At 42.1% G+C, this 24297-nt stretch overlaps 1 protein-coding gene across 1 annotated transcript in view; it reads right to left on the reverse strand.

Annotated features, from left to right (window-relative positions):
• The window catches only part of FAR2 (fatty acyl-CoA reductase 2), a 39743-nt gene extending 34807 nt beyond the window's left edge, over nt 1-4936 (reverse strand). Inside the window, exon 1 of the mRNA XM_054718498.1 lies at nt 4748-4936. Coding sequence (XP_054574473.1) covers nt 4748-4936 — 189 coding nt within the window. The remainder of the gene's footprint in view (nt 1-4747) is intronic.
• Between the last annotated feature and the right edge of the window lie 19361 nt (nt 4937-24297).

Below are 24297 nucleotides of genomic sequence, written 5' to 3' on the forward strand. Positions count from 1 at the left end.
ATAAGCAGCTTTTACAAAATAGGAAAAAATTTTTGTTGTTGTTTTGTTTTGTTTTCTTATCAAAGAGTCTTTAAAAATTAACAAGGAACCACACAAAAAAACAAAATTAACATTTCAGTTGGGTGTTTCTTAATACTCAACAAGGTCAGATTGTTGGCCTTTTCTTTGCAGATGTTATTTGGTTCAGTGTTAATGTTTTTAGTTTGAAATTGTTCGTTTTTTAAATTATTACTTCAAAGTTAATTTCTTTTTTAAAAAATATATATATTTTATTGATTTTTTACAGAGAGGAAGGGCGAGAGATAGAGAGTTAGAAACATGGATGAGAGAGAAACATCGGTCAGCTGCCTCCTGAACACTCCCTATTGGGGATGTGCCTGCAACCAAGGTACATGCCCTTGACCGGAATCAAACCTGGGCCCCTCAGTTCGAAGGCCCACTCTCTATCCACTGAGCCAAATCAGTTAGGGCCAAAGTTAATTTCTTTAAGTGCATTATTTTTTCTCTTAAGGATTAATTAACATAATGTCTTCTAGAAAATGATCAAACAGTGATAGTCTTGCAAAAGGACTCAATTAACTGTTTAATTAAATTTTACTGTCTTCTATTGTCTGAGACACAATCAATTGGTCTGTGAACTGAGGGCCCAGGGTGTGACCCTGCATGATTCATTACGGAAAGCTCCCCAGAGTATTTCAAAGTTGATTTATTCAGGGGCCAACTGAGGGCTTATTGAATAATTCACATTTTCCAGAGAAGTTGACTTGAATTATGCAGTACTACCTGCCAAGCTATCCTTTGTTTATAAATCCGCTTTCTGGTTACATCATGCAGAACCTTGACCAGGCACAAGTCAAGGTTTCTTGGAAACCTTGACTTGTGCCTGGTCTTCTCTGATGCTGCATTCTAAACCCAGCATAATCTCTCGGTGACCCTTCCCTTGTCTGATTACTCTAACTTGCTAGGAAAAGACCCACCCATTTTGGTACCATATTTTTCTGTGTATAAGACACCCCCATGTATAAGACCACCCCCCTTTCCCCACCCAAAATTAAGAAATCAATATTTTAAACATTTTGCTGGTTTTTCTCTTAAGGCCTTCTTCTTTTTTGGCATCTTAAGGAGTTGTTCTTCCTGTTTTCTTCACTGTCTGACCATACATTCAGTGGGAGGAGGTCCAAATGGTCTCTATGCAGCTCTATTTCCATGCTCTTTTGCATAGCTGATGACATTCAGTTTGAATTTTGCAGAGTAAGATAATCACTTACCGGTATTTATCTTTTCATTTTTAAAAAATCTTTATGGGCTCAGAACACTCCAGTCCCTGTTGCATCTCTGCACTCTCCATCTCCATCTCCATCTCCACCTCCACCTCCACCTCCACCTCCACCTCCACCTCCAATTACGGCATCAGCTGACGTCAGTAACAATAAGGCTCGTGATTGGAGGAAGCCTGTTTGACAAGGTATGGGCAGCTACACACCTGCGCGGCTCCCTCCTTGGCTGACTTTCGTGTATAAGACGCCCCTCAATTTTCAGTCTAACGATTTTAGAAAAAAGTAGTGTCTCATACACAGAAAAATACGGTGTTCTCTCAATGAAACTTTGTTTAGATGCTGGCCTCGCAATCACTCTTAATTAACTACCTCAGTCTTAATGTAATTTCAACTATTTGGGGTTTATTTTTCAGGTATGGATTTTGTCTTGGTGTTTTCTTACAAAGTTATTCAGAGTGGATTACGGGCAGTTTAAGATCCTAAGTAGACATACATGGAACGTGGTGGTTGTGGAAAAACAAAACAAAACACACAAAACAACCCACATCTTTATGGCACTAATGAACCTCAAAATACTCGCAATATTTCTTGGAATTTCACAACTGTAGGATTTATTTCCAACTACTTATCTGTTATAGCAGGGGACATCATGTTTTGTTAAGCAAGGCCATATTCAAGATAGCAAAAATAGAGAAAATGTCAATTTCTGTATCTGAAACTGGTTTGGTTAAGATGGAAAGCTGATTAGTTCATAATAAAAGGAGCACATTTTTCCTAAGTAAGAGACTAAGAAGCCGGCTTAGGAAACCTCGGCACCCAAAAGTTGAAAAGCATGGGGTGTGGTGAGCATGTTCACATTGCAACACATGAAACCTGGCTTATTTTCCTTAGAAGCTTCCCAGATGTGGAACAAAAATATTTTTAAAAAAGACCATGTTGAATACTTGGAATTCGAGGGGAGTGGGAAGGGGGAGAAGGGTAAAGGAGATATAAATGGTGATGGAAGGAGACTTGACTTGGCGTGGTGAACACACAATACAATATACAGATTATATGTTATAGAATTGTACACCTGAGACATATGTAATTTTATTAACCAATGCCATCTCAATAAATTCAATAAAATTAAATTTAAACTTAAAAAAAATACACATTCCCTTAGAATCCCCTAAATCTCCCGACGGGCAACCACTGGGCTGGACAATATCGCAGCAGGCGGCTACCTGGCTGGGTTACGTTGCAGCAGGCAGCTATCCAGCTGGGCACGATTGCAACAGGCAGCTACTATTGCCAGAGGCAGCTTCCCAGCTGGGCACCATCTCAAGAAGCAGTTGCTATCGGAGAGGAAGTCACTCATGAGAGGAAGTCACTATTTCCAGAGGCATCTGCTTATCCTGAGAGGGAGAGGCTGTCACTATGGCAAACAGGCAGCTACCACAGGGCTGGGCACCATCCGGCATCGGCACTATAGCAAACGGAGGCCCGATCGCCAGAGGCAACCACCCGGTCAAGAACTATCAGAAGAGGCAGCTACAGGGACGAGACTATGTTGCAACAGGCATCTACATGGCCATTTCCGTGATATGTAATAATAATAAGGGGAAAAACACAATATGATCTTGAATGGAGAAAAACAAAGAACCCTTCCTTGGATGGTTGTGGTGAGGACAAAACAAGCATCTGTCCCTTAGCTGACACTCAGTAAGTAGTTGTTATAATTACTATCCCATTTTGATGCTAGTTTTGCAGGACTTGACTTTTGCGCACTTCTTTGAAAACTGGAGGGTTCCGTGCCTATTACATTTCTGGAACTGCCAGAGAGCTGCAGGTTATTCCTCAGCACCTGACCCTCCCATGCCAGATTTCCTTTCCTCTCACCAGCCCCTAAGGCCCTAACATGCCCCACCTCAAACTGAACCACGAGTGATCTAACCTGTTACTCGTAGAACTTCTCTGGGTCCTTCCTCAAACCAAACCCCTCCGCATTAAGTAATTGTAAGCTTTCACCCCGGTCTTATTTTCCTTTCTATCGCTCCAAGCTTTCTGGATTTCTCAGGGATCAGTGAAATGTCAAAAGGAAGAATAAAAATAAACTGGAGACAATTACGTTAATAATCTTCGTCCTTACTAAAAAACTTGGTTTTCACAAATTAACAAACCCTGGTGCTTTCTCCAGATGGAAGATTGCTTTCAGTTTTGTTTGTAGTTTTTAACATCATCACAGTGTTCCAAAGTACAACTTCTCAAGGTCTTACAGTTCAAGAACTCATCAGGGAAGGTATGCGAGATGCCCAGCTTCTTTTCAAACCACTAGTTTAGAGAATATCTCACAAGTGACAAAATCAAAATATCAACCCCAAACCAAAAATATAAGCACTACCCAGCCGAATCCCTTTTCCACTAAGGTAGGTACTGAGGAGGCCGTGATGCCTAGTAGAAAGACTATGAACTTCTGAATCATAGACGAGTCTGAAACCCAGAATCACAACCAGGCCCCCTTGTTGTGAATCCTTCGCAAAATTGCCAGTCTGTGCCGCAATGATCTCATCATAAATAGGTAACAGCTACTTTGAAGAAGTCCTCTAATTACTAGAAATAAAACCCTGAAATGCCTGCACATGACAAATATTCGACAGGCTGGAGGAAAGCTCCCTTGGCAATCCATGTCGTTCTCTCCTGGGTCATATTAATCCTTTCTTCTGAGGTCAGAAGAGACAGTTCTCCTTTTACATTAACCTATATTTCTTTTTCATGAATTCTCCCCATAGTGTTTGTGACAAAGGTGACTCCTTGAAGCGAATACAACATTTTGACTCCAGAATGAACCCTGAGTCTTGACTCCCCCTGGCTTATGGAATGTACAAGAGAGCTCGGGGCTAATGACAACTTCCCATTAGTTCTGCCTCCAGAGCAAGCTGCCCTCAGTGTTATCCATGTCTTTCTTACAGGCCCTGGATCCAGAGCCTCGCAGCGCCGGGTCCCTTGGCTCCCCCAGACGTTCCTTTCCCACATGGAGGCTCCCTGATCACTTGCCCGGGACAGAGCCTGAGCATGCTCTTCTCTCTCATGGGAAAGCACGACCGGTTCCCAGGAGCAGTTGGTGGCTATCTTGTTGGTGTCCTCTCCTCCCTCTGCCCCCATATCCTGACCTTCACCTGCCATTTGAGGCCATATACAACACTGTAGGGCAGGGGTCCTCAAACTACGGCCCGCGGGCCACATGCGGCCCGCCGAGGACATGTATCCGGCCCGCCGGGTGTTTTTGCCGCCGCTGCCTGTCCTGCTTAGCAGCCGACTTAGCAGTGTGCATAGGAATTTGTTCATAGTTTTTTTTTTTAAACTATAGTCCGGCCCTCCAACGGTCTGAGGGACAGTGAAGTGGCCCCCTGTTTAAAAAGTTTGAGGACCCCTGCTAGGGAGTCGCCTTGTAGAGAGTGGCCTTGCCCTAAGTCTCTCCCCGTGAGTCATACCTTACTGTTTAAGATCTGGACGACCCTCTGCTGCAGTGTCTGGCCGGCCTTGGGCCTCACGAGGATATAAATGACTTTCAGGTCCGGGCTGGTGCGAAACAGCTTTTCCATCAAGACTTTCCCCAGGAAGCCCGTGGCCCCGGTGATGAGAATGGACTTGCCACCGTAGAAAGCTGCGATCGTGGACATGATTCTTCCCTTGGTCTCTCGCGGCTCCACAAAGAGGTTCCTGGAAAGGAAGAGAAATAACAGAAGGTGACGTCCCTGGAAATTCTAATGTGCAGTCATTTAAACTGTTTTTGGTGCCCTCAGAATTTTGAATGCAGGGAAAGGTCAGAGGGATAGCATCATGGCTTATTGACAACATGCTTCGTGGCAATCAATATTGATTCAGCTCACTGTACATGCCAGACTTTATGCTGGGAACTGTGGGCAAGAAATGAGTGACACATGGTTCCTGCTCTCAAGGAATTGCTCAAAGTTGAATGCAGGGGGCAGACACGTAGAGACTGGTACGCAGTATATAACACGGTAAGAGCTGAAACAAAGGGGGACCAGTGGAGGGGTGCACAGCAGGACCTGGAAATTTCAGGAAGGCGACACCTGAGGTGAAACTTGAAGACAGAGAAGGGCTGTGGTAAGTGTGTTCCAAGCCAAATAAAGAAAGAGAAAGAACAAAGGTCCAAGGTGTGGTGTAGCATGCTGTACGGGGGGAATAAAAGGAGTTCAGGATTGCAAGAATGTAAATAATAAGGCGAGGAGTGGCTCTATAACCTGTTAACCCAAAACTTAGAACAGCTATAAAACTTTTAAAATTAGGATGTAATTATTATTTCATCGCAGTTTTTTTTTTTTTTTTTTAATCCCACCCAAGGATATGTTTTTCATTGATTCTGGAAGGAGAGAGAAACATTGCTGTGAGAGAGAAGCATCGGTTGGCTGCTTCTTGGACACGCCCAACTGGGGATCGACCCTGCAACCTGGGTGTGTGCCCTGACCAGAAATCGAACTCTCGACCCTTTGGTGCATGGGGTGGCGCTCTAACCACTGAGCCACACCGGCCAGGGCTCACTGCAGTTTTATTTAGAGACATTCCTGGAGCAAATAACTTTTGGTTTCACTTGAGCTGACTGGCCCTGTCCTACCCAGTCATTTCTGAATTGAGATGTTCTCTTCCTTGAGCTGAAAATGGGTCGAGTGCCATCCTTTCCTTCCTATGCTGCTCACAGGATTGAAGCACTGCAAATGAGAAAGGGCGGAGAAGGTCGCACAGGGAGGCCACTGACAGAGGCTGGGTAAGCCCTGTTTCCACAGCCTGGGGAGAGGGTGGTGGGAGCCAGCTTCAGCACCTGGATGCTGGGACTCCTGATGAACAGTCCCCAGGCGGTAGAAATGCAGCATGAGTGTTTGCCTTTAAGCCCCAGGTAGTAAAAGACTGTTGATTGGAAGGTCTGCGCTTTATTTTATTTTATTTTATTTTATTGATTTTTTACAGAGAGTAAGAGAGAGGGATAGAGAGTTAGAAACATCGATGAGAGAGATACATCGATCAGCTGCCTCTTGCACACCCCCTACTGGGGATGTGCCCGCAACCAAGGTACATGCCCTTGACCGGAATCGAACCCGGGACCTTTGAGTCCGCAGGCCGACGCTCTATCCACTGAGCCAAACCGGTTTCGGCAAGGTCTGCGCTTTGAGTGAAGGCGGTGCTGGCTCGAGGGGAGCAGACTTGCTTTCTGTCCACTGACTTTTCAGGGTGCAGCAAACCCTCAGCTGTCTGCTTGGACGGGGTTGGTGTGGATCTTGCATAACACAACTCCAGGGACTGGCCTTGGCATCGGGGTTATAAAGGAGAATACACAGCAAGTCCAAGAGTCCACACCCAGCCTCTTCAGCTTCAGTCAAGGTCACTCTGCCAGTAACTCCTCAGGAACAATGACCTTTCATACTTATAAGGTACACGTTATAATTTATAGTCATGATTTATACTTGGAGGATCTTGCGACTATGTTCTTGAGCAGAACTCTTTGCCTTTGGAAGATTCATTCATTCATGAAATTATGCAACAAATAGTTTTGGGTACCTGCCACTCCAGCAGAGGAGGAGACCCGGGATACAAAGATAAGCACATAAATAAACAAGACAATACAGATAAGCACATAAACAAACAAGACTGTTACAAATGTAGATAAAACTGGGATGGATGACAGAAATCACACCCAATCATCAATACTATTCGCTTTAGGAAATCTGGATTTCAGATCACATTTGCTAGACTTATTGAGCTGCTATTTAAACCCCTTTTATTGAGAGTTGATGTGAGAAATATTATTTTGAGAAACACATTTGGACCTTGTGCAAAACACCAATTAATGATTTTTTTTGGTCATATTATATAACGTTATTCATATTATAAGCTATCCAACCATTTTCTCAAGAATTGAGCACTTTGGAAAAATACAGACTATTCTTGCCTTGCCTCAGAAAAGGGGTGTCATGAGTTTAGATAACATCCTAGGTTAGGTCACAGGTTCAGATAACATCCTAGGTTAGGTCACAGGTTCTAAGAGAGACTGCCTGAAATCAAATCCCAGTCTATCACTTATTAGCTGTGTGACCTCAGGCACGTTATTAATCTCTATGCTGCAATAAACTGGGGACAACAAAAGTATCCACTTACTAGTGCTGTGGTAAGAATTCCATGAATGAACACATGTAAAACTCTTAAAAATATGTCACAGAGAGTATATTAAGTATATACTATTATTAAGTAGTAGCTATTAATATAGTCACTAGTTCCACATTTTTCCTCTTAATGGTTCTTGCTTTTCCTTTTGACATTTACTTTAAATGTTCTGTCTGAAGCATTCTCTATACCCTCTTTTGGAAATAGGAGACAATTTACAACTCAATCAATCGTCAAGCCAAATACAGTGTTATCACCAAACACAACTCCACTAGATGATGAATCTTGCCAATTCTTTTCTGTATGAAAATGTGTAGGCACCATACTCGTCCACTCTAATATGTGGCACAAGTGAGCATGGCTTGGGGCAGAGAAATTAAGGAAGGGAAACTGAGTTTGGATAGAGGGACTTCCCAACCTTATTTCTTCTGATAATATCATTGTTTTGTAATCTCAGATGCTTTAGTGGAGTCACATTTTCTAGAAATGCAAATATACTGTTAAGACATTTTGGTTCCAGACACAGTTTTGCAACATGTGATGAAGAATTTTAGAGAGCCGGAAACATACCTCTCCCAAGCTTATTTCTCGAGGGACAAAGGCAGGCTTGATAGGTCCTCAAAGAATGGAATTTGCCTGCTCTGTCCACAGCCCAGATACTTCTCAAACACAACAGAAACCATGGCAGGGTACACTGAGTGCCCGGAGAGGAAAACAAAACATACAGCCGTGTCTCCCGGCACTGACCGCCCGGTCGTCAAGACCTGGTGACCACGGTGACCGTGACTCCAATCAAGGCAACCGATTCTGAAAAATGTCAGAGAGAATGTCCGTCCTCAGATCAAAGCTGCTTCAGAGATGTTTCCTCTGTTTCTTGCTTCTACTCTCAGGCTAAGGCTTGGTTGCTGGCCCCAGAACCTCCTCTATAAAAACTGGCTCCTTGAAACCCGTTCCATATGGCATAGCTTTGCAAGGTCCAGGAACTGTTAACTCCTAATGTAATTAATTCATCAACAGACTTACTTTAAACATTAAAATAATTTTAGAGTCATTTGTGGAGGATATGCAACTTTAGAAGGAGAAATTTGTTTCAAACTGCTGACCAGGCCAGGGCTTGCCTTTTGTGTTTTTTTAATATTTTTTAAATTGATTTCAGAGAGGAAGGGGGAGAGAGAGAGAGAGACATCAATGATGAGAGAGAATCATTGATAGGCTGCCTTCTGTACGCCCCACACTGGAGATTGAGTCCACAACCCAGGCATGTGCCCTTGACCAGAATAGAAGCCGGGACCCTTCAGTCCACAGGCCACCGCTCTATCTACTGGGAAAAACCAGCCAGGGCAGGGCTTGCCTTTTTTTTTTTTAAATATATTTTATTGATTTTTTACAGAGAGGAAGGGAGAGGGACAGAGAGCTAGAAACATCGATGAGAGAGAAACATTGATCAGCTGCCTCCTGAACACCCCCTACCGGGATGTGCCCACAACCAATGTACATGCCCTTGACCGGAATCGAACCTGGGACCCTTCAGTCCGCAGGCCGACGCTCTATCCACTGAGCCAAACCAGCCAGGGCAGGGCTTGCCTTTTGTATCATCTCAGATCACAGGTGCAGAGAGCACAGGACAGGTTCCTATCCCTCAAGCCCATGATACCGTTTGTAAAAAGCCTATGTCACTTTGCAAACTCCAGGCTCATCTTGTACAATGCAGGATATCTGATGCTTGAATGAAAAAAATGAGCCTATGAGAGTCATTCAGTGTATTTTTTAAATATATTTTTATTGATTTCAGAGGGAGAGATAGAAACATCAATGATGAGAGAGAATCATTGATTGGCTGCCTCCTACAGGACCCACACTGGGTATCGATCCCACACCCGGGCATGTGCCCTGACTGGGAATCGAACCGTGAACTCATGGTTCATAGGTTGACACTCAACCACTGAGCTCTGCTGGCCAGGCCAGTGTCTTTTTACTAAATGTCAACTCTGAGCCAGGCACTGTCTAGACTCTGTGATGGTAGTAAACTGGCTGTATGCTTCTTAGATTCTTCCTTTCTATTCTGGAGCATTTTCTCCTTAAGATCACCAGTTGCCCCATGATCATTAATGAAAATAGTTTTTACTCTCCTTTTGATAGTAAAATGAGGCTGTTCTCACTTCTAGAGAACAGATTTTAAAATTCTGAATTGTGATAGTTGTGCCAAGTTACACATTTTTTTTGCACAGCATATGGGAACTTTAATTATTCTTTGAGTAGTTCTGGAAAATAAAAAAATTAAGATTCAAATATTTAAGGGAGACAAGTTTCTCCAAATTTCTTGGTTGCCCTTTAGAGAAAAACACTTTTAAAAAAGAAACTTTGCCTCTGAGGAATCTTACTCTTGACGAAGGTTTCTGGGCCTTGGTTCTGTCAATCTTCTGGGACAGATGCATTTTGTCATGGGGCTGCTCAGTGCAATGCAGGGTGTGAACTTTGTTAAATGTGCCCAACCCCAACCCTCCCCCCCTCCCCCGCCAAGAACCATTGCTCTAGGGCCTGTATATATGTAGAGTATCATCACATCCATTACAAATCCCTGAGGAATAGCCTGGAGGGGAATGAAATAGAAGACAGTAGTTGTATAATAGTGTGATGGGGTTAAAGGGAAAGAGTGTTGTTTCATGGTGGTGACTGCTTTCCATGATTTTAAAAGGTAATTTAATAAACACATACTTAAAAAAAGTTCTTAGAAAGTAATAACAACTAGTGCTGTGGGCAAAACTTCCTGTTTAAGATGTGTTTAAATTATTTTTAAAAGTGTGGCTCAGCTGACATTGCATGCTGTTTTTCAACTAACTTGTGTTCCCTTCAAATTCATATGTTGAAACCGTAACCCCAAATGTGAAGGTATTTTGAGATAAGGCCTTAGGAAAGAGATTCAGTTTAAATGAGGTCCTAAGGGTGAGGCCCTAATCTGATAAGAGAAGTGTCTGATAAGAAGATGAAGAAATGAGAGAGAATACTCGATCCTTCAACAAGCACCAAGAACAGGCCATGTGAGGCCTCAGTGAGAAGGCAGTTGTCCACAGCCAAGAGAGCTCTCACCAGAAACTGAATTTTCTGGCTCCTTGATCATGGACTTCTGGCCTCCAGAACTGTGAGAATTAAATATCTGATGTTTAAGATGGCCAGTCTGTGGCATTTGTTATGACAACTCGAGCAAACTAATACATGCACAAACACACTAGAACAAAAACATGTGCACTTTTGGATAAGTGAGTAAACTAACTCTTGACAATAATGTATATCAACCTTTCCAATTCTGATGTAACCCTTTATTACATAGCAGATGTATCTGTCTCATATTCTCATCTTTGTGACATAAAGGTAAGCTATCGGTTCTTGGTTTTCACAGACTTGTGAAAATATGCACAGGTCTTCTTTGATAAACTATAGAAACCGTATTAATTTAAGCCTTAAAAACCTGTATATATGTCATCTATCTGTGTGAAGGTCCTAGTGATAAAAAAAGTTTTCATCAGAGAGATCTTCCTTTTTCTTGCTTTGGTTTCCTGCGTATATCCCAAATTATACAACTCGGCAATGAAATCAGGTACTTTTCACTGTGGGCTTCTTATGTAAAGTTTTTCTGAGAGGACTTTTACTAGTAAGTTCTTGATGGAAGAGTATGAATCCCCAGAAGTACTGTGGGCAGCTGTTGGGCACAGGCCTCACTAACTGGATTAGCAATGCTCCATTGTCAAGAAATATCAAGTTGGAAACAGTCCCAGATGGGGAGGGATAGTTCAGGCTGGCTTTAAGAACACAAAATTTAGCAATCACCCCAACTCATTCTTCTAAGTTTGCTTCTGCTTAACTTATTAAGTCTTTTATTAAAGTCTCAATTTAACAAATGAAAAAGGAAAAAGATATGATCTAAATTCATCATTTCATAATAATTGATGAAATAGGTGTACTTTGTGCCTACTGTGTACTACTTACCATATTAGGTGTGGATAATTACTATGCAAACATTCTTGCTAAATGGTGAAGCATTTAAAAAATGCATGGTTTTATTATTATTGTTTATAGGTAAGTCAAACATCAGTCAGCATGGGAAGAATCTAAAATATTAAGAGAATCACAATAAAATACAAACCATGATGCTCCCTATTTCCTCTTGGTGAATTATAAATTGGTCAGATTATAAATAAAAGAATGGTTGGTCAACACAATGACCACCAAGAAAACCTCCTGAATGAATGGTAAACAACATTTTCATGTTCTCCTTGGAATTAAATACTTTTTATTTTGGAGATGACATGACAGCTTTCTCTCTCTCTAGAGGGAGAGAGAGAGTGGGAAACAGAAAGGGAGAGAGAGAGATAATTTTAAGGAATTGTGGAGGTTTGGTAAACCCAGAATATCCAGAACAGGTGTCTATTCCAGTAAGAACAACACACTGACCCTTCCCGGATGGAAGTGGTCCAAGGTAGTCAGTCTGCCATTGGGCAGCTGGTTGGTCATCCAGAGGAATGGTGCCATGTCAGGGACTCAACGCTGGCATTTGCTGCTGGCAGAATGGACCCTCAGCAGTGGTTATAGCCAAGGTGGCCTTGGTGAGCAGAGGCCCATGTTCCTGAGCCTGTGCATAGCTTCCATTGTGTCTCAATGGCCCCTTTGTTCACGAGTTCATTGGGTGATGACAGGGTGGCTGGGGAAAGAGGCTGACTGGTAATTACAGAATAGGTCACCCTATCTACTTGATTATTAAACTCTTCCTTTGTTGAGTTCACTCTTTGGTAAACATTTATATAGGACGCAAGTATCTCCATGTTTTTTCTCATTCTATACACATCTTTCTCAGACTTACTTGTCATCAATTTTCAATAATGTTCCAAGCCCCTGACCACCCAGTCACACCATTGGCCACAGGCCATGAATCAGTATATAACCCACATCTGACCAGGTGCACTGCTCAAAGATCTGCTCACTGGGATGATTTTCCTTCACCATGGCCCTTCAGGAATGTTCCAGAAAGGGGCTGTAGTGCTGCAGATGTCCACTTTGTGTGGTACCCACATATCATGCAGAACCATCTGTAAACCAGGCCTGAGAATTCTCTCCTCTGTCAACTGAGTAGTGGGAATTCCCCATAAGGTTTATAAGTGTAGCCTGGGATACAGAAGTCAGTGTAACAAAAGTGGGGACCATGGGCATTTGGGTCACTTCTTCACGTGACTTACTTGTGTTCAGGGCATGCTCGGGCCAAATCAGATACATACAACTTTCAGTCGACAGAGTGCTGCTGAGCAAGCACAACTTTAAGGCTCGGTGGGTCAGACAACAGCCACTTCCGGATGGACAGCTCAGGTTTCATGGTAACTTGGTGGCCCATGGTTATGTGTTCAGTCTCTACTAAGGCCCAGTATCTGGCCCAAAGCTGTTTCTTAAAAGGAGACTAGTTGTTCATAGAGAATGACAGGGCTTTGCTTTAAAATCTAAGACCCTGTGCTGTGATAGAGGCTTGCTGAAGGCCCCAAACAGCATCCCTATCTGCCACTGGCACTGCAAGTACTATTAGGTCTGCTGGGTTGTAAGGCCCACGTGGCAGAGTAGCTGGCACAGCATCTTGGACCTGTTGCAGATTCTTCTCCTGTTCTGGGCCCCATTCAAAACTAGCAGCTGTTTGGGTTACTCACTAAGCAGGCCAGAGTAACACACCCAAATGAGGAACATGTTGCCTCCAAAATCTGAAGAGGCTTGCGAGGCATTGTGCCTTTTAAAAAATATTTATTTATTTATTTTTGGTTGTGGGAAAGGCCAGATGCAATGACTTAGCTTTTACTTTAGAGAGGATATCTCAACACACTCCACACCACTGGACCCATAAAATTTCACTGAGATTAAAGGCCCCTGAAATTTTGTGGGATTTATTTACCACTCTCTGATACTCAAATGTCTTACCAAGAAGTCTAGAGTGGTTACGACTCTTGACCACCAGGTCCAATCAGCATAGTATCACCAATGTAATGGACCAATATGATATCTTGCATAAAGCCTTCAAGTTCCATCCATGTTTCTGCAAATGGGCATGATTTCCTTTTTTATGGCTAAATAATATTCCATTATATATTATATATATTTGTTATATATTATATATTATATATTATATATTATATATTATATATTATATATTATATATTATATATTATATATTATATATATTTGTTATATATTATATATTATATATTCTGCCAGGAACCAATTCCAGCATGTCATAATTACAAGTTTCACCAAAAGGTGGTAAAGTTTGGGCGGCTCAACAAGGGTGAGCCACATATGTAGTTTACCTGTTGGAAACGGCTAAACGGCACTTCCCCCAAACCTGAATAGGACTGTCTGCTGCCAGACAGCTCAGGGCATTTTATTGCCTCCTGTTGGCCAAACACCTGAACAGCTGTAGGCTATTCCCCAAACTGACAATGCTTCTGTATTCTACTCTTTGAAACCTTACCCTTTGAAGTGTATATCTCCACCTTGCCTTAGGACAAATTGTATTAATAAAAGCAAGGGTCCTAGACAAGGAGGGAGTCTTCAGTTCCTTTAGCTGAAGCTCCTCTGACCCCCAATGCCTTTCAAAATTATCTTTCGTCTTTGGACTCCTTCTTAATCATCTATGCATCAGCCCATTTCTCCAGAATGCTGAACCCTTTGTAAGGCTGGGGCAAGAATCCCGGCAATATTCATATATACATACACATATATCACAACTTTTTTATCCATTCCTCTTTCAGAGGAGATTTAGGTTATTTCCATGTCTTGGCTACTATAAAAAATGCTGCTATGGACATGGGGGTGCAGATATCTTTTTGAGTTAGTGTTTTTGTTTCCTTTAGATATAGCCCCAGAAGTAGAATTATTGGATCTTATTGGGATTTTTCTTATTACTTTTTTGAGACTCCTACACTCTTTTTTTCCATAATGGCTATACTAATTTACAATCTTTGGGTGTGTTTTTTTTTGTTTGTTTTTAACAGAGATTGAGAAAAAAGCATTTTCCAGATAACAGGAATGATGGGATATGTTAATTTTGCAAGGCAATAAAACCACATCCGGTACAGTTTCTGTAACTGAAGTCACAACAAAGTTAATGTTTATATCTAAAAGCATACAGTTCTTTTGCAGCTATGTGGGTTACCAGAATTTGTTGCTGTCAACAATTAGACACAATATTTATCAGCTATATCCTTCCAAGGAAAAAGCAGAGTGTTAGTCATGTGGTGTAGTGAGATTCCAGCACCTTAGTCATGGCCACTTACTAAGTAATTATTCTTGGACCATGTTGACAATGACATATTTTTAAAGGTTAATACAAAGGTTAGTTAATTATGCCTAAATCCATATAATATGGTGAATTAGTAATCCTTATTTCCAATATATTGACAGCCTTTCAAGAAAAAGCTGAATAAATGTAAGTAATGTTGACCCTTGAAAAACATGGATTTGAACTGCACAGGTGCGCCTAAATAAGGCAGATGCGGGTTTGAATCTCAGCTCTACTCTTTACTAGCTATGGTCTTAGGCAAGGAAGTTAGCCTTCACCAGGTGGTTTCTCCATTTATAAAATGGGAACAATATTATTGGGAGGATTTAATAATAAAAAAAAGGCTGGACAGAACTTGGCACCTTTTACAGTTAGGTCAATGAGGCTGGAAGGGAAGAGATGGGTGGTAGAAACATTGGAAGGACATTTTGTTTTTCTCTTACCATGTTCTATCTTATATATTTGTGTACATGAGTTTTCTGCTGTACATGAGTTGAGGTTATTTAAGGGCAGAGACCTTAGTGGTCATCATCATGTGCTCCAGATATTATAATTGAATGAATAAATTCTGTCCTATCCTGTTCAGCATTGATTTTATATCAGACCCTTGAGCTCTTACAGGGCAGGGACCATAGGTTCATGTTTAATACCTAATGCTTGGTAAACTCGAGGGGCTCAATGAGTGTTATATAAGTGAAATGAATGAATGAACAGACAATGGATAAATGGATGTGTGTGGGATAATGTGCATCCTAGTACTGGCTGGATGCTAAGCCAGGTCTCTTGTCTTTGAAATCCTGGTCTCCTGCAAGAGGTTCTGCTTGTCACATGGAAATGTGCAGTCTCCGACAGGCTGTGTGAACGAACTGGCTTGGGAAATGTTTCTGTGAAATCATTTGACTAAGTTTAGCATTTAAAGTTCAAATTCTGCACCACTTTCCATGGACTCCAATAAGATAAGCTAATTCAAGTCATCTTTCCTTTCTGTTCATTGAACAGGGCTTTAAAATTCCATTTTGTGTGTGCATTGATACTTTCCAGAATTTAGCATTTTGGGGGGAAGAAGTGACCAAGATATCAACTGCTGATTAAATGTATATTATGTTCCAAGCATTGCGCTAGATGCTGGGAATACAGCAATAAACAAGACACTTACCTATTCAGGAAAAAGTGCTTTGTCTCTCATTATGTGAGTTTTTATTACAGAACTTTTAATAACTGTAAGTGGCTTTAAGCTCATTGGTATCCCCAGAATACATCCTAAACTCAGGATGAATGGAGAGACCTGTTAGGACCCTGTAGTTTCTTTTGGGCTTAGACAGTTCCTGAAAGTGAAATTAATGGGATGGGCAATTTCAGACTCTCCTAAGGAATTCACAGGTGTTTTTCTTACAACTGATGTGCCATTCCAACTCTGACATAATTCCACAGAAAAGGACCTAGTCATACCGACATAATCTGGCTTTCCTACGTCTGAAACAAACTCCAGCACAGACATCAAGAAAAGGGTGCCAGAGAGCAGTGGTTTCAATCACTTGCTGACACTGTACTTTATTTATTGAGCACCCGCCAAACGATAGCGCTGTGATGGATGCTTTTCATGGGTGCAACTGAGAGACTGAATATACACATGAGCAATGGCCAGATCTTATAGAAAAGAAGAGCTTTGACCCACAACCTGCAGCAATCTGCTCAGGAACCCAACCTCTTATCTACAACACACAACCCAGGAAGCCAGCCAGCTGTAAATCCGATTGTCTGGTAGTCAAATTGCTACTTCTAATGGCAATCCAAACAACTCATAGCTGCCATAACAGTCAGCACAAAACAGCCAGGACTTGATTAACAACTGACAGCTTCCCTAATTTTTGTCCTTATTTTCAATTTAGCACCAATCAGAGGAAGCCACATATCCACCACTAACCAATCACACGGGATGCCCCACTTGTAGTTAACCTGCCTACATGCGGCTTCTTCACGCCAATAATCTCCAACAGGGCAGCCCCGAAGCCTTCCCTTTCTTCCCTAGGAAGCTTTCTAGCTCCTTTGCTTCGGAGTCTGTGCCAAAACACAAGTGAGGGTGACGGCCTCCCTTGCTCTTGCAGGCTTGGAATGAATAGCCCGTACTTGTTCCCATTTGGTTGGTCTTCCTGTATTTCCACACAACTCGTACACTCATTTTGCAGGTAAGGGGAATTGTAGAGGTTAACTTGTGAATGGGGCCACACAAGTGGCAGAGCAAGGCTTTCCACTTGATCTCACTAATTCCAAAGGTATTCCAAGAACCGTTATCCTTGGAGTCACTATCTTTCCTTAAAAGGTAGTGACTCCAAGGATAATGCTACTGATCTGTATGCCTATTGGTGTAGCAGTTGAATTCAATTCAGATGCACTATTGAGAGTTTAAGGGGATTTCCGGGGTTAGAGCAGTAACTCTAATTCCACATTTCTTTATCGTGACTAGAATACATGAGCAGATCTAGAGCATGGTAGGTGGTAAGACTTGAGTTGCTTGTGGGGGAAATGGGACTACAGTGCTGTCTACTTGGGCTGCATCCCAATGACTGAATCAGGGCACGTGTGCATTGAATATGAGTTTCAATGTAATTTAAAGGATTTAAAAACATGCTCCTTTCAGGATGCAGACATTTCACAAGTGGATAGTCACTAATTTAGAGAAGGGGTAAACTTGCCAGTAAAACGGTCTCCGGGGGTCACAAAGAGGCGTTGATTTAAAGGAAGGAAGCTTTTTGTCTTATTACTGCATTTTATCATTTTGGGTTACCAGTTCTAAATGGAGTCAAGCTGTCAAGGCAAAGACCTCAAACTTACATACATGTTCCTCTCCAGGCCACAGAAACCCTGAAGTTCTGTGTCAAAACCCTCGTAGATCATTTGTTTGTAACATGAAATGCTGTGTATTGAAATGGACTTCCAAAATTACCCCGAGGCAAGGTGCATGCTCAGTGTTCAGACTCAGTTCTCCAAAACCCTCACGTGTGACATCTGTCACTATCACTGGGTGTACCTAGGAGTGATTTCTCCACAGAGACCCTAGAGAGGTGGGGGTGTTCCTCACCACTCAGACACATACCCTAGGGTCCTGGGCCACACCCTTCACAACTGTCCCAGGAACCACCACTCCCTGGAGGCAGAGGTGCCTCCTCAGGAATGAAAGGCAGGCAAGACAGGGAGCATCACAGGTCCGGCTGTTTAATATGCAACAAGAAAAACAAGACTGTTTGCTCTTTGTTTCAAACGTTGACACAGGAAGGAAAGGAAGGATTTTACATTTTATATATATATTTTTGAAAGGAGCCCAAAATACAACATCAAAGGAAATATTGGGAGCATTGTCAGGTCACAATGAAGTCTGCAAAAACACTGCAGTCTGTGAAATGAAAGAAATAAAGAAAGAAAGAAAGAAAGAAAGAAAGAAAGAAAGAAAGAAAGAAAGAAAGAAAGGAAGGAAGGAAGGAAGGAAGGAAGGAAGGAAGGAAGAAGGAAGGAAAGGAAGAAAGAAAGAAAGAAAGAAAGAAAGAAAGAAAGAAAGAAAGAAAGAAAGAAAGAAAGAAAGGAAGGAAGGAAGGAAGGAAGGAAGGAAGGAAGGAAGGAAAAGAAAGAAAGAAAGAAAGAAAGAAAGAAAGAAAGAAAGAAAGAAAGAAAGAAAGAAAGAAAGAAAGAAAGAGAAAGGAAGAAAGGAAGAAAGGAAGGAAAAGAAAGAAAGAAAGGAAGAAAGAAAGAAAGAAAGAAAGAAAGAAAGAAAGAAAGGAGGAAAGAAAGGAAGGAAGGAAGGAAGAAAGGAAGGAAGAAAGAAAGGAAGAAAGAAAGAAATTGAGCTAGAGAGACCAGAGAAAGGAGGGAGCAACAATTTTTTTTTTTTTCCTGAGAAGGGAAGGAAACAGAGTCATGTATATGCGCAAAAACAGAAATCACAATTTGGAGAATATCTAGACAAAATAAATCTAAACTTTACAGAAATTCCTCCTTCATTTTCTAGAGAAGGTATATTTCGATTTCTTTCAAATGTAAAGTCACAGAAATACTAGAGGAAGACAGTTAAGTGTCTTTAGCACGTTACATCCATACATAAACATCCAAACATTATATCGTATCCACACATCTATGCCCACCTTATCTATGTAGCATATGCATAGCTTAATCTTTCTCTAGTACAAATTCAGAATGCATTTTCAAAACTGGCCTTTAAATATAGAGTAAAATTCCTAGCATTAAAAAAAATAAGCTACTGAACCACCTCTCCCCAACCTACTCCTCTTATAATCTTCCCCATCTCAGTAAAGAAAAATTCTATTCCTTGTGTTGATCAGTGCAAAGACAATGAGGCCACACTACCCAATCTTTAGCAAATCCCATCAGCCCTACCTACAAAGTGTATTCAGGAACTGACCACTTCTCACCACCTTTGCTTATGACAAACTGGTCCAAACCATTACCATATAGCCTCTAAGTGGCTCCTGCTGCCCTCACCCTTGTTCCACTAACAGCCCATCTAATCTAATAAAGAGAGAATATGCAAATTGACCATCACACTGCAACAAAGATGGCTGCACCCACAGCGGAGGTGGGTTTCCGTAACACAAGATGGCTGCACCCACAACGGAGGCTGAGTTCCCATAATGAGCCTTAACGAGCAATCAGCAGGGACCTGAGGCTGCGACCCCCGCCTGGTGGGGCTTGACAGGGAACCTCAGGCCGTGCCCCCAACCCTGGCCCAGGCCGGGGGACCTCACGTCATACCCCTCGCCCCAGCACCGGGCTGGAGGACCTCAGGCCGTGCCCTCTGCCCTGGTGCCAGGCCCGGGGACCTGAGGCCATGCCCCCTGCCACAGCACAGGGACGGAGGACCTGAAGGTGCACCGGGGGACCTGAGGCTGTGCCCCCCTCCTGGCAGGGCTTGATTGGGGACCTGAGGCTGCGCCCCTCGCCCAGCACTGGGCCAGCGGACCTGAGGCTGTGCCCCCGGCCCAGTGGGGCTTGACAAGGGTGGGGCCGGCCGGATCTTGTCTCGCATGATTTCAAGGCGCGCGCAGGTAGGCACAAACTTGACTCTGGGTCCCGTGGCGCGCCCCAGACTCTGACAGGAGGAAGATTTTCATATACATTTTACTAATTTTCTTTTATCTCTGACATTTCTATTATAGAGAAAGGACAAATAACAATATTAAAATACTTCCTCTAATTAATTCCCTTTTAATGTTTACAAATTTCGTGCACTGGGCCACTAGTTCTCTATATATTAGCTCAAGTGATCCTTCTCAGAGGCAAGTCAGGTCTATCAGTCCTACGCTTAAACTCTCCAATGGTTGCCTTTTGTTTGCATTCCTCCTTCCTCAGAGATTTCCCACCAGTTCCCTCAGGTTTGCTCTGTCCTCTGGAATCCCTCCTTCCCCTCCTTGTCCCCTCTTTCTCCTTCCCTGATTCCCATCCCAACCCCGTCCTTAGAGGGGGTGAGAGGGAGTGGTTCTCAGGACTAAAGGTGCCCATATTTACTTTCCTGAACAAAAAAAGAAATGATCTCCCTAAGAGGATTTCTGAGTTGCATTTCTCTGTGTGCAATGTCAGCATGTTACACTTTATTAGCATTATCTTTTTCTCTTTGTAAGCCTTTATTGAGAAGGGACTATAGCTGTTAAAAGTGTTTCCAAGAACATCTAGGTCAACACCAATTCCAAATACAACTGCCTTTTTCACATAAAAGGCGCTGAATGACTGGCCCCATTACCTCTAGTAGACGATGGCATCTTCTACCACTGCCTCCCTCCTTTCTCCACCCCCCACCGCCCACTCAGACCCAGTCCCTTCTGCTCAAGAGAAGCTCTACTCCAGGCCTCAGTTCCCATTCTTCTCCCTGCCCAGGGAGGCTCCCCCCACCCATAGCTGCATGCTGCTTCTCCTTCAGGTCTCAGTTCCAAGGCAGCTTGTTAGGGAGACCTTCTCCCAGGTGTCCGCCCTAATACATCCACCTCATCTCCACACCCTGTACTCCCTATTCAGTTTATCGTTTCTTCTTCACAGTACTTATAACCACCTGACATCATTTATATTTATTGGGTTGTTTATAGCCTGTTTCCTCCACCAACTAAAACACAAGCCCCAGCCCTAGCCGGTTTTGCTCAGTGAATAGAGCATCGGCCTGTGGACTGAAGGGTTCCGGGTTCGATTACAGTCTAGGGCACATGCCCGGATTGTGGGCTGGATCCCCAGTAGGGGGCGTGCAGAAGGCAGCCAATCAATGATTCCCTCTCATCATTGATTCCCTCTCATCATCTCTCTCCCTCTCCCTTTCTCTCTGAAATTAATAAAAAAGAAAAAAATATTAAAACATAAGCCCCAGGTGGGCAGGGAGTTTGTTTTGTTCACTGCTGTCTGCTCAGCACCAGCCGGACACATTGACTGCATGATGTTCCCTTTATTGGAATGTTCTCAAGTCCATATTTGTCTTGCCATCGCCCAGTCATCCTTCAGATTTCAGTTTGTCCCTTCCACTGAGAAGCTATCCCTGATCTTTCAGTCTAAGCTGTAATTTAAACTCTTTCATGCACCTTTCTCGGTCAGCACTTGCCACCATTGTAATTTGCCATTCATCTGTATGATGTCCTGATTAAAAGTGCTCCCCAGCTAGAGTTTAAACTCCCTGAGGGCAGGAACGCATCTGCCTATGCTCATCACTATCCTCGGGACTTAGGGGAGAGCCCAGCAGTTGGTAGGCACTCAACTGTGATTTTTTTTTAAAATAAATGGATGAATAAATCAGAGAACAAATAAATATAATCTTTTTAAAACGTTTCTGGCATCTTTACTTCGCCAACCAATTTCTTTTTGTTGTTCAGGACTACTTTGTTTTTTGTTGTATTTTCTTTAAATTGAGAGATGAAACTGTCAGCAGGTACATCATGAATTTAAAGTGAGATTGCTAGAACAGTGATGCCCATAGGGACTACCTGTGGAGCTTGGCTAAAAATCAGGTGTCCAAGTTTTCCAGATGACTTTCAGGATCTTCACACTTTATCTTACTTTGTTTCTTCATCATTAGAATAGTTAAAAACAGACAACTTCAAAATAGATGAATCCTGATACGACAGACAGGTAAACCGCAATCGGAAGCTCAGCATGCCGTTCTCAGTGGGGAATATGGGCTTTAGAAGATCCTCTATCATGGGTGGAATTGCTTTTAAAAACAACCATTGTTGACCTGGCTGCAAAGAATGTCCAAACTGAGTAACTACAGAAAGAACTCTGCTGAGTTTCTGCAAATGAAGAAAAACAAAACCCTTAATAGTCTCTGTTTTTCTTCTGCCTCAGACAAAGACAGTCTTTATGAGTTTCACCCTGACTCTGTAGATGCCAGTCAGGGCATCTACGCTTCAGGAAGTTTACACTTTAAACTTCAGGAAGTTTAAGATTTTCTGCTAGAATATGATGGGGGGAAATGAAATAAATCACCACAAAAATAATTTTATAGCAAGTTCCTCAAATGAAATTTTTATAGTACAATACTTATAAAAATAACATTTAAAATTTAAACCTTTAAAGTAAATGTAATCTTAAGAAAGGGGGTGTCATTTTTCAGAAGGAAACACGGAGACATTACCCCAGTATTTTTAAAATGAGAAGTCCTGACTATATTTTTGATTCATTTGGAAACAACAAAACCAATATGCAAGGTTGAAATACAGGACTATTAAAGTATTTAAGGAGGACAATGTATATTAGGTTAGTGCCTGTAATGAGGATTGAAAAAACTACTCTTTATTAAAAACAAAACAAAATGAAAGTCAATTGTATTGACCTTAGCAAAGTATACTGATAAATCCTACCTCCCCCCAACTGATGGACGGAGTATGATGTAAACTCCACCTACAGCCGGACCTTCCTGAACACCTTATATGGACTGTACATTGAACCACCAATCATCACCTGCCAAATACCCTAAGCCCCTGATTCCTAAGTCCCTAGGTGCCTAATCAAGTGTCTTGTATGAAACCACCAATCAGCGTGTGCTGAGTGCCCTAAGCCCCGTCCTCTCCTTTCCTCCCCTCAAAAGGTGCTTATACCCCGGCACTCTCTCTCTCTTCCCTTTTCCCTTCTGGAAGGTGGCCGGCAGAGTGATCTCCAATAAAGCCTGTATCCTGGTATCCCATGGTCTCCGGCCCTCTGTTTCATCTTTCATTTACCAATGAAATATACATAGTTTGTGGCTATTCTGTCCAAGTGTCAAATCTAGAACAGGGCAGATGTTAACTGCCTTGGAAAATTAAATGCGACATAAACATTCTTCAAAAAATTTCTTTCCTACAGTTAACAGAATGCTGCTTTTTCAGATGTTTCCTTGGCTGACACTAACATTTCTTATTTTACAGTGTTCTTGAAGAAAATAGATTGTTTAGTAAAGCGATCTGCCTCGATAAACCTTCCTGGAAACAATACGTTGTAATATCCTTGTGTAAAGGCAAAATGACAATATAAATATGTTGAAAGTCTTGGGACAAATATTAGAAATACATAGAGTACCCACTCAATACAGAAGAAAAGTGATCTACTTCTTACCTATAAGTTAACATTACCCATACAGTGTTCATTGACCCTAAGAAAGATGGAGGGGAGAATTCATGTTAATGGTCAGAAATTAAATAGATAATAAGAAACCATGGTGTCAGGGATAGTGGATTAACCTTTCATACATTATCCATATACATTGAGAAGCATCAATGATGAGAACCACTGATTGGCTGCCTCCTGCATACCTCATACTGGAGATGAAACCCAAAAACCAAGCTTGTGCTCTGACAGGGAATCGAACTGTGACCTCCTGGTTCATAGGTTGATGCTCAACTACTGAGCTACGCTGGCCGGGCTTTGGTTATTTTCTACAGGGTGTGTTGTTGGTGGGAAACCTTTTAATTTAGTCTTCAAGTTACAGGATGGCAAAAGCAAGTTCCACTGAATTGGAAAAGGAATGGACATGAGAGATGGATAGTGATGGATAGGACTTTGGGAAGAAGGTGAAGCGCCTTATTGCATGAAGGATAGTTGTTGCATCACATTAGCTAAAAGCATGATGTCGTTTGGAAGTTTAAACCTAGCGGGAAGAATGTGAGCAAGTGCAGTGTACTAGGTGGGGCATTGCCTGTTGATGCTCTGGACAGCCTTCTCAACTCTCTCTATTGTAGGAAGTTGGAGGCCACACTTCCTTGACTCTCTTGCTAGATGGGTTTTACTTGGAATTAACCAATGAGAAAGGTCCATGAACTATTTGAAAAACAAGAGAACAGAGGCTGTTCCTTGGGTCTCAGAGGGCAGGCATGAGGGCTTGTTCTAATGGCATACATGAGGTTTTTTTTATTTTTATTTTTCAAATGAACAATTAAAATTTTTAAATATGCATCTTTTTTTTTTAACACTTCTTAGTGCAAATATCATCCAACAAAAGAAATGAAAAGGGACACTAATATTTATTGAACACTTCCTATGGTACAGACAAATGTTACATGTACCATGTAATTATTTCCTTAGAGAATTCTTGCAATAATT

This window comes from Eptesicus fuscus, chromosome 7 (assembly GCF_027574615.1).
Source record: "Eptesicus fuscus isolate TK198812 chromosome 7, DD_ASM_mEF_20220401, whole genome shotgun sequence".
Taxonomy (NCBI): domain Eukaryota; kingdom Metazoa; phylum Chordata; class Mammalia; order Chiroptera; family Vespertilionidae; genus Eptesicus; species Eptesicus fuscus.